The following is a 12,046-nucleotide window of genomic DNA, read 5'->3' on the forward strand; positions in this document are numbered from 1 at the left end:
TCTAATTCTGAGAAAGGCTCCATTAGAATTTAGCATTAACAAAAATCATAAGGATACTCAAAAACATAACCTAGCAAATGTTCACAGCCTTTGTGTAATAGCCAAGTGGCATAATAAAGTACTCGTCATTTGGTAAATTTATAGCAGCTTGAGTAAACTCAGGAAGTGATGGCTTATCAAACTACTTAAAATTCAGAGTCACAGAGGTTTAAAATTACCCTGAGTCAGATCTCATCAAGAGGAGAAAGCAGAGGAAGATGAGCACAACCAGCCCTGGAATACTGATATAAACATCTCAATGAGAGAAACATGTTCAATTGACAGATAAATAAATACGATTAGACCACTCTGCCTTGAAGAGCTGAGACCAATAGGACAGCATATAGAACCATTTTTCTTTTATCACTTTATTTAGTTCAAAAATCAAAATGTAAGCTTGGAAAATATCTTGGGATTTGGAAAGATGCAATTATTATATGCCAGATATTAATAATGTGATAGTTCTATAGAATTTATATTTGTAATATAATCATATTATGATTTGAACTTTTACCATTTAATTTAGCAGAAAGAAGTTAGCATTTTTTAAAAAGGACTAATGTTTATTAATTGAAACTTTACAGCATTGAAATTTGGGGAATTTGTGTTTTCAGAGTTCTAGCAAGTCTTGAGTATTTTAATGATTATTAATAACAACAGCACCTTGGGGATGTCAGACAGGACGCACTTGGAAATGGATTAGTACCCAAGCACTAAGGGAAATATGAGGCACTGGTGAGAAATTACACCAAGTATATCCATGTGTCAGTCGCTCAGTTGTGTCTGACTCTTTGTGACCTCGTGGACTATAGTCCACCAGGCTCCTTTTGTCCATGGGATTTTCCAGGCAAGAATCCTGGAATGGGCTGCTATTTCCTCCTCCAGGACTTCTTCCTGACCCAGAGACTGAACCCTCCACTCTTGCACTGGCAGGCGGATTCTTTACCATTGAGCCACCTGGGAAGCCGCAAGTATATCTAAAGCACTCCTTTATTTTCTTGAATATTCTATAAATTAAACCCTCTCATGTAGAACACATTGCACAAATGTGTGCAAGATAGTATTTAGAAGTAATTCCTGCCATGTCATGTCTATCCTAATTTAAGTAGAATGTTGAAAAGCAAAACAGCCGATTTCCCTATTTGTCATCCTGCAGCCGGATGCTACCCCTTTTAGGTACAAGACCTCGGGCTTCACCAGATGTGAAATAGAAGGCCCTCTGAAAGGATGAGTGCAGTCATCTCCAGGTGTGACATTTAAAGTCCTGCTACAAGGAGGGAGTCCACAAAACACGGTACCTTTTGAATATCAGGGCAATGACGAAGTCCGGGTTCACCCTCACCCTCCAGTCGCACTCCTTCCCAGGCGGGTAGGGCTGTGGGTAGTTGGGGGACAGGATGACCCCCGCGGGCCCGGTCAGGTTTCCTCCGCACGCCGCTGCCACGGGGAGAGAGGGATGCGGTCAGTGGGAGCTCGTCAGAGGCTGCACGTGGTGTTATTAAACTGACCCAGGAGGTCTGCACATTTTTAATGTGATCATTACCAAATTTTATATACCATCCCACTTCATTTTTAAGGAGGATCATCAATGCTGGCAAATGAAATGTGCATCTTATACTTTCAAACTTTACCCAATTAAACTGGACAGGTTACCCAAATACCCCACACTTCTGTCAAGTACACTATAAACATAAGAAAAAAAAAAAAGAAACTTGGAGAGGGTAAAATACCCCCATTGATATCAGTTCATGGCAATGTCAATTCTTTGGTCATTTCTTGTGGTTTATAAAGAAGTCATTGCTTACTTACTCTAGGAAGTTTGCTTCAAATGGTATAATTGATTATTCACCTCCTGTTCACTTTTGTAACCCTAAGCCTAGGAGTTTTTGATCATAATAAGTATGCAGGAAATATATGCTGAATAAATGAAGATTTGTTATTTCATAGATTTCTCACAGTCCTCTGCTATATGCAGGGCTTGGGGTATTGTGCCCAGATTTCAAAACAACAAAACTAACAAGTAAGATTTAGGTGATATTTGGGGACACATGACCAAGATGGAGGCTTGGCAGAAAGTTAAAACCCCTAAAAATATCATTTTGTCACAGTGCTTAGTATGTTTTTATCAGGAAGAAGCATTTTAGATGATAGTAATAAATTTAATGTTTTCTGCAGTCTTCAATCTTTAATCACAAGTGTTTACATAAGTCAACGATTATGTGGTTGATCATTGCCAACAGGCAAAACGGTCTTCATTCTTCAGCCTGAAAATTTGGGGGGTAGATTTAGTAGATAAGACTTCTGTTAAAGCTTCTATGCTGTGGAAATTATTAAAGCAATGCAAAACTGACACACACACTAATTTTAGATAGATGTGTTAAAATACTAGGTTAAAGGTTTTCATATTGAATACTATGAATTGTCACCAAGTTGTTCTAAAAAAAAAATCACCCTGATTAAATTGTACTGTTCCCTCTAAACTGTATACTTTACTTCATTGATTATGTACATATTCAGGGGAAAAAACAAGTAGAGAAGGGAATATGCTAATTACTGATAATTCCCACACAAATACACAGGGACTTTTTTTGAAAATAAGATGAAGATGTACACTTTGTAATCTTCTGAGATGAATGTGTCTTTAAATACCCATTTAACATCCTGAAAACTTAACTTTTCACAAGACAAAATCTAACGAATCCCAAGATATTTTGTTATAACTCTAGTTTCATCAAAGGCAAACTCTGAATAATATCACAGGAAATATTTATAATAAATTCTTAAAGATGTACTCTCAAGAGCAATTCGATATAATTTTCTCAAAAATGATTTCAATCACATTTCCCCTAGCATGTAGTTTTATTTTAATAAATGGTGTGGAAACAATCAGCTAAATGCGAAGAATCAGACAGGACTTAGTGACTGAAGGGCAAGCACAGAGTGGCTCTCGCAGGACAAGAAGCCACCTCCCCGGAATCAAGTGGACACTGACAGCGTGGAGCACCAGAGCCTGAACAAACAGAGGAGGTGGTGCTGAGGCGGGGAGGGAGGCACCTGAGGGTCTCAGGCAATGCTGCTCCATGCAGGCTTGAAAAGAACAGACTTGGCAGATTCAGGGCACCGTGTACAAGGGTGCCACCAGCAGGAAGAGTTCAGGATGAGACCCAAATATTAATTTATAAGAAACAAAGGGAAGATCCTGTCTTCGTCACACCAGTCCCAGGGGGCATTTTCAAATGGGGTTATTTAAAGACTTGGTGTGGAATTAAGCAGGACCATCTTGCTGGGTTTGTTCTCTCTTCTGATGGGGGACTCTTCATTTTAGTCTCATCAGGTTTTCATTAGCAAACTTGCACAGTATTTCGGATAGGATTAGATTTAGTATCAGATGCAACTCAGACACTCTAGAAATTCTCCAGGGGGAATGGACATAGAGATAAATCCTCAAACCTGTATCAACCAACAGGCCCTTGTTCGAAACCCTCAGGGTCACTCCTCCCAACACACGGGATAATGAGTTCATCCACTCAGATGTAGAGCAGCTCTCTTTAACTAGACACATCGCTACTTCTGCACCAAAACATTTCAATGTTCACACCACTAAATGGGATAAACAGTCTCAAAACAGTTACCCTGTAGACCAGGGCAGGATGGTGCCGCCGATTAAGTATCTGCAAACTTAGAATGCATTTTTGCTTTGCAGAGCTTTTTAGAACTTTAACTTGGACAAAAGGTATTGTGGGCTACTTGAGAAATCTGAAACCATGGAGATGGTCGAGAGACACTTCATTCAGAATCAGGAGGTAGTGAGAGTCCTCTGGTCCCAGTTCCAGGGGTGCCTCCATCATAGGAGTCCTTTGTGAAATGAAAAGAGTGTGGCATCCAAGCAAACCATAAGAAGGGTGAGCAGTCAGTGACAAACTGGTGGAAACAAGAGTAACATACGAACAGGGGAGCGACGGAGAGAGTTTATGAAAGCATGAGAGAGAGAGAGAGCAGCAAATAGGAGGAAAAAATGCACTAAGAGTAAAATGGGAAAATGTTAGCCTGTCAATAGGAAAGAGCAAATTCAAGCGGCCAATGAGACTATGAAATTAAAAACAGTTCAATCTCACTGCTAATTTAATCTGCCAATTGAATCACCAAGGAATCTTCACGTCCTGCTCATATTATGAGATTAACAAATAGCATATATAGCATTATTTTTCTGAGTTGGGGAAAATAAACAATCATACGATGGCTGATGATGATTAAATTGGGCAATCTTTCCGGAAAAGTTTTGCAAACTCTAGAAATAGATAAGTTTGTAGAACTATGTCATTCATAAAAAATCACGGATGTGTTCTGCAGCAGTGTTCATCTCAGCGATTTCTGTGAGAGGGAAAAGGCTGAAACACCTAACTCTGCACTGAGGAGGGATTAGTGGGGTCAATATTGGTCATTATTGATCCAGAGAGCAACTCTATAGGCAGAAATGTTAATTAGGAAAAAAATAAGTAAGGACAGTAAAAGATACTCATCCTGTACTGGTAAATAAAAAGCATAGTTTATAAAATAATCATTCAGGGTGCTATCATTTAAAAATATTTTAAAAATAGGTTATATATACATAAAATAACTATGACACTTACATATGCATGTTTAAGTGAATAGCAGTTGCCCTTAGGTAAAAAGGTGACAGTGTTTTTTCATCTTTTTTCTTAACTGTAGCTTATAAAACTTATACAAAAATAGGCAATGTTTTAATAAGGAAGAAGCAAAAAAAAAAAGTAAAAAATGTCTTGTATCAGCAGAACAGAATTTAGATGAGCACCAAAGCATGACCACCACTAAGGTGGACCACTGTCTTACAAAAGCATAGTCTCTTTTCTGAGGGAAAAATGTTCACAATGGGATGAAAAGATACTCATTTATTCCCAAGTATGCACTTTCCATTTTTGTGTTACATAATATCTATGTGTGTGGGTGGTTTTGTTGCCAATACAATTGATATTCTATTGCCTGGGAGTGATGTTAGCTTATCTGTGGAGCGGATACGAAGAAAGATGAAGTGTTATCTGTTTTCATTGCTGAGAACTGGTTTACCAAGTCACTGATCAAAGTTAGATAACTAAGAGGCAAACGCAAAAAAGACTATAGATTAGTTGGGAAGGTGGTCAAATTTTATAATGAATTGTTCAAATGAATGTAAACCAAGAAATTATCTTCAAGAGATTAACTGGTAATTGTATTGCTTCTTTATATACCCCTCCATAAGCTTAAACTCATGCAAACTGAGGAAAAAAGTGCCTTTCCTGATTTAAAAACAGACCAATGGTTTAACATGTTGGTTGCACTTATAGGTAATTACTCCACTTTAAAAAAGGCACACGAGGAAATCTGGCACGTCTCCTGATGACTCAGCTTGAGATGAAATGCATGACAGTGCTCACAAAAGTCGTGGAATGTAAATGCGGCACAGAACATTAAACAAGCAGGGCAGCTCCCTGACAGGCCTGCACATGCTAATAAGCAGAGCTGTCAATCTCATCTATCTCCAGACTCCTGCAAGCACTCTGTAACAAGTTAAGAGTTGCACATTATAGCGCCATGGGACCACTGAGAATTTTTTCACTGCTGTGCATTATGACAATAGAAATCATTTTAAGTCACAAAATTCCCTCAAGGTCACCCGATGCAAAATGGGCCATTAACTATGTGCATATCACTTCATTATCACTTCCTGTCTTTGCAGATTAATTCAATTTTATATTTTTTAAACAGATTATAAGGAAGTACAAATTACCCTGTGACAGTTCATTAAAATAATAAAGGTTTTTTTTTTTTAATTAAGATGGGCTACCATAAATAGATATTTATGGCAAAATATTTAATTGAATGGACAATTTAATTGAATGAATAATTACTGTTTGTTAAAAAATGTGTCTTTCCTTAAAACCATATTTGTGATAGAATAGGGGACTTCCCAGGTGGCTCAGTGGTAAAGAATCTGCCTGCTAACGCAGGAGACACAGGTTCGATCTCTGGATAGGAAGATCCCCTGGAGGAGGGAAAGGCAACCCACTCCAGTATTCTTGCCTGGAGAACCCCAGGGACAGGGGAGCCTGGCAGGCTACAGTCCATGGGGTCACAAAGAGCTGGACACGACTGAGTGACTGAGCACGCACAAGCACTTATCTTGGATGTTGGTTGTCCAGATTAAGGTCTGTAACACCAATTGTTTTCTTCTTAATAAGGTCAAACTGCAAAATTCTAGTATATTTCAGAAAGAAGTCTTTCCTTTTATCTGTATATTGACATAAGCAGTATAATTTCTAGGTTTTAGGATTCTATTAAAAATGTACTGCTATTACAGAAAAATTATCTAAAAAGAGAACATATTCTTTATTGAGTAGGCTTTGCTTAAGGGCACATTTCTATATTAAAAATGAGAACAACAATGGTAGGGTTATGAATTTTCAGCCACCCAAAATTTTAAATTACAGTAACTTGATTGATCTATATTTTTATAAGATTTGTTAAGGATAGGAAATTTTAGGTAAATGTCAATTACTGTACTTTAAGTAAACTGCTTCCTTTATTTCACCTAATAAAATAAAGTTTAAAGGTTTATAATAAAATTTCAATGTAATCTCAGAAAACCTGAGGGTATGCAAGAAACTCTTGAGAAATACTCCTGAAGAACAATACATTTTATAGAGCAATTTTAATGATAACATGCACTCCTTCCCCAATTTAAAACTGCTAAATTCCATTGCACAATACCTATGCATGTAGGCGGGTCTGGTTGCCAGAAGAATCGGTTATTCAGCTGCACACAGGTGATTTTAGCTTGCCCTTGGAGCTGGTACCCGGGGTCACACTGGAAGGTGACGGTGTCCCCAGGTTCTCTGCTGTCCCCATAGCGGGTACCGTTTTGAGGCATACCCGGGTCGTTGCAGGTGGATGCGATGGATGCTGGAACAAACGGACAACATCACGTTAGTGACTGGAGACGTGATCCCTACACTCTTTGATCGGCATAATGAGTTACTTGTCCACATGTGAACTTTTTTTTTTCCCCTCAAGAATAGATTCAATAACCTGCATCTTGATTATGTTTCCTTTGAACAGATGCTAGAAAAATCCTGATGAAAATTCAACCAATTATGGAAAATATTAAGGATTTATATGATGCTATGCACACACACTCATTTCCCTTTGATTTTCTCAACAATATTTTGATGAAAATATATGCCACAATTTAAATAATCTGAGAACCCCAATCTCAAGGAAACTTGAAGAAAATAAGATAGGATACATTCTCTTTTGGTTGATGCCTTTGCTTGTGACAACCAGCTAAGATGACCCAAACCCTCTTAAACTGTTTTGTCCAAAAATACCTTTAGTTTTTTAAAAATATTTTAAATTCTCCTTTAATTTAAAGAATGTTTTTACTAACCTGATAACTGTAGGATCAATAGATCTTTCTGTTCTCATTTCCCCCTCAATGCTGTTAATGTATTACAATTTTCTGCTTTCCAGTTTTCCTACTTAATCTCACAGTCTGAAATGACTTTAAGATCATCCATCTTTGATGTCCTAACATTTCACAATATGATGTCTATGCATGAATTGCCTTATATTTCTAAGGAAATAAAAGTTTTGCAATATCATGTCTATGAATGAACCTTCCTTTATTAATCCTGCTTGGAACCCATTCAAAGTTTTAAATCTGAAGATTAAGCAACTATCTTATCAAATATCAGTTCCCTCCTATTATCTGTACTCCCTTCTTATGAATTAAAATTTGACAAATGTCTCTATCCTTTGTGTCTCTCTTTTTTTTTTCCTTCGTGTCTCAACTTTTAATTTTTTAAAAATCTTTGTTCCATCTTCTGGGTAGTTTTTTAGACCATTTTCCTATCATAATCTTCTTTCCATCTGCATCACTTTATTATATTATCATGTAGTTGAGTTTTAAACTTCCTTTCATTGTTTCTCTACTAGCATTTTGTTCAAACATCTTTGGCCATTTATACAGTATTTTGTTCTCTACTCATAATTTTATTCACTTTTGTTTTTTACAGCCTTACTGTCTGATCTGATAATAATTCCAATATCTCTCAGAATCTAAGGTGCCTCTGAATTTTGATTTTGCTCTTCTATTTCTGGAACTTCACCTGCAGTAATTCTTTTGAAGGTGCATATATGCAGAGGGGATTCTCACTTGACTTTCCCATGTGCCTGGAACAAGAGAAGCTTTCTACCTCTTTAAAAGAAAGTCTCTGCTGAGGCATTTTGGACCACAGAGATGGCACAAATTTGTCTATGAGCTAGTTTGAAACCTGCTTGTGGTTGTGGTTATGAATTCTCTGTCCCTGTGTCTATTTCTATACCTGTCTCTATATCCATATCTGTCCAATCTGTCTTTACCATCGAACTTTTCTTCCTTTTAGTGACAGCAGACCTCTCTTTGGAGTTTTGCTGCTGCTGCTGCTGCTAAGTTGCTTCAGTTGTATCCCACTCTGTGCGACCCCATAGACGGCAGCCCACCAGTCTCCCCTGTCCCTGGGATTCTCTAGGCACAAACACTGGAGTGGGTTGCCATTTCCTTCTTGGAGTTCTAGCAGTGTGTAAGTGGATCTGATTATATTTCCAATATTGAAAAGCTCTCAGATGTTTTTTCCTATCTTTTCAGCCCACAGACTCTCAGAAATGAAATTCAGTCTCACTAGGGTCCTACTGACAGATGCTTTCAGGGGAAAGTAAAGTGAGAAAGTCACCCAGTCGTGTTCAACTTTTTGCAACCCCATGGACTATAGCCTACCAGGCTCCTCTGTCCATGGAATTCTCCCAACAAGAGCACTGGAGTGGGTTGCCATTCCCTTCCCCAGGGGATTTTCCTGACCCAGAGATCTAACCTGGGTCTGCTCCCAGGACAAAGCCAACCCCTTAATCTCATGGCCTTTCTGCATCTCACATTATTTTGGTGACTCTGAGGATCCCTTATTGTCCTGCATTTTCAGTGATACATTTTAAAAAGCTAAACTTAATCATATCCAACACGTTTGGCATATTTTCGGTGGCTATGTTTCCAGAGAACTTACTTTACTGTCGTACTGGGCCTTGCAGACCCTCCATTTCAGTTCTGTCTTAATCCCACTGCATGAAGGCTGGCTTATCATGCCTGTCATCATTGCCATTATAATTATTAGTGTTTTGAGTAGGAGAGTTTTACTTGAAGGAAAGTTCTCAATAAGTATCAAAAAAGTAGGTTTTTTCAATGGAAAGAGAGCAGGAAATGCTGAGTCAGAGCCACTGAGGAAGATTCTTTCAGTTTCCACTCTCATCAGCTGCAAAGATCAGCAGGCAAAGCAGAAAGCAAGCACATCTCCCTGAAAGAAGACCAGTTCAGCAGTGGAATGCAGAACAGACCTGAGGACACAAAGCTGCTAGCTAGGATGCCAGGAGTGTCACACCCATAACCCACAACTTTTTACAACAGAGAAGAGGAATTAGAGAATTCAAGCAACAGAATCACAGCCCGTTGTGGCCATCACCTAGGCAACACAATGGTGCTTCCATGGAACTAGTATTTTACAAGCAATCAATCTTGAGTTTACTATTTGAGCAACTAAAGAATCTAAGATCTAACTGTGCTCTATTGTTGCTGAGATTTCTCTGGGCTTCAGGAAAAAAACATAAGCAAATCCTATTGTACCTTTTCAATCTTGTCCATTGGACTGAATTTCACATCTCCGAAAGAAACTTCATTCTTTACTCAAGCAAGTGGTCACATGGATGATTACATACTCATTTCCAAGTGAGAATTAATTTAATATAGCATTATAATAATTTAAAAATAAATACTTAGTATTAAAAGTTAATTGTCTATTAAGCAAAGAGATCAAACCAGTCAATCCTAAAGGAAATCAACCCTGAATATTCATTGGAAAACTGGTGCTGAAGCTGAAGCTCCAATACTTTGGCCACCTGATGTGAAGAGCTGACTCACTGAAAAAGACCCTGATGATGGAGAAGATTGAGGGCAGGAGGAGAAGGGTCAACAGAGGAGATGGTTGGATGGCTTCACTGACTCAATGGACATGAGTTTTGAGCAAACTCCAGGAGATAGCAAAGTACAGGGAAGCCTGGCGTACTGTAGTCCATGGGGTTGCAAAGAGTCAGACATGACTTGGCTGACATGCCAAGACATAACTTGGCAACAACAGCTCTTAGTAAATATCCATAGTAATACTTCTATGATAAATAATTACATAGTACTAAAATAATTTAAAAATAAATCTTTAGAAAAAAAGCCAAGGAGATCATCTATGAGTCTCATTGTAATTTTTAAAAAGAGATATGCTTTTATTACTTCTCTTTCCAAATTTTTATTCAATATTCATTAAAAGCAAAAGCACATTACTCAGTAAAGAAGCTTTACACAAAGATGCACAGATTTTGTACATAAGAAGAATTTCAAAAGACACATGAGTTTGCATGACAAGTGTTCTGCAGAACACTTTTCTGTAGGTTATTTATAGGTGTCTGGTCTAATAACACTAACAAATACCACATCCTCCAACTCTCTCTTGTAGGTCTCCATTGTATATCAGGGATTAAAGGCTCAGAGAATAAAGAAACTTAAAAAAATAATGTAATACAGTGTATTCTAAATAAATGTAATTATAGAGCATGTTTTCTTCATAGACTTCTTCAAATCCTCCCAAATAAAGATCCACAGAATATCAGTATATAAAACAGTGGCTTGCACTAAGGGTTATATATCCTTTAATGGGATGAAATTTAATTCAATTTTGAAAGAGTTTTCTAATTCTAAAGCAAATTTTCACTCTGAATATCTGTAATAATAATAATAGAACATGGCATTAAAAATTTATGTACTCATGTAGTTCATATTGTATGAACTATAGCATCTATATACTCAACCGGAAAATCAACAAAAGGCATGAAAATACAGAAATACAGCATCTACATAATTAGCTAAACTTACACCAATTACATGAAAATGTGAATTGTAGTAAAATGATTCTACACATGGGCTTAGAGGGGAGGTCTTCATATGGCTTGTGTTTCTTTAAAAACTGAGATTTCCAATAAATGGATCATGAAGGCTTAGCTGAATTGAACCCAAACTCTTACTCTTCCCTTTTAGAATTACAGAATAAAAATAAAATGTTCCTAGGGTGCTCTAGATTGGATTAAAAATAAAAACCAAAAACCAATGAGACGACATGAGGAAAAAACAAACAATTTAAAACAATGCACTGGGGACTATATTGGCTGTTTTGTTTTGTTTTTGTTTTTTTAATAAACACCGTTTTATTTTCCCCCAGTTACGCATTGCGGAAAAATGCTTTCTGGTAATGACAGTAAAGCTTATTTGGAGACTAATATGAGAGCCTCCAACCAACTATATTTCTTTAGGGCCAGAAATTGCTTTTCCACCTTCAGGGTCACACAGAGTCATGGAGGTGGCATACACTCATTTCCTTTTCATGACTGCGTTCTTTTATGTGCCCTATCTTTCTTTCACTCAATTTTGTCTTAAATATTTTTTTTCGTCAAATAGGATTTTAATGACTAAATCTTTCCAGTTTTTTTTTTCCATAAAAAGGGAAACAATATTTTTAGCTGCATCAGTCTTATCCTCCTATCACCTGAGAAGAACAAGATACTATTCCTGAGGTGTATACATTGTGTTTTTCAATTTCCCCAGGCAGGGGTTCTCTAGAATGTTTCAAGTCATATAGAATCTTCCAGAAGCCTAGTGGGATCTAAGAGATATCGCCACTCCTTGGCCCCTGAATCTAGAACCACTCCAATAGGCTTGAGTGACCCGAACCTGTGATTCTCTTAGCATAAAAGCCAGGGGCCTGAGATTTTGTTTGTACAAGGCAGCAGTGATGATGTAGAAATACTGACTCATGAGAAATACAGTGGACTCAAACTTCTTCCCAAATGGTTAAAGTCATTTTTGACACTGGAGACTGTATAGAAT

At 37.5% G+C, this 12,046-nt stretch overlaps 1 protein-coding gene across 1 annotated transcript in view; it reads right to left on the minus strand.

Annotated features, from left to right (window-relative positions):
• CSMD1 (CUB and Sushi multiple domains 1) overlaps window positions 1-12,046 on the minus strand; it is a 2,078,553-nt gene that overhangs the window by 269,055 nt on the left and 1,797,452 nt on the right. Inside the window, exons 27-28 of the mRNA XM_040243208.1 lie at window positions 6,805-6,996; window positions 1,338-1,476 (exon numbers count right to left, since the gene is read on the minus strand). Coding sequence (XP_040099142.1) covers window positions 1,338-1,476; window positions 6,805-6,996 — 331 coding nt within the window. The remainder of the gene's footprint in view (window positions 1-1,337; window positions 1,477-6,804; window positions 6,997-12,046) is intronic.

Source organism: Oryx dammah, unplaced genomic scaffold (genome assembly GCF_014754425.2).
Source record: "Oryx dammah isolate SB20612 unplaced genomic scaffold, SCBI_Odam_1.1 HiC_scaffold_7, whole genome shotgun sequence".
Taxonomy (NCBI): Eukaryota; Metazoa; Chordata; class Mammalia; order Artiodactyla; family Bovidae; genus Oryx; species Oryx dammah.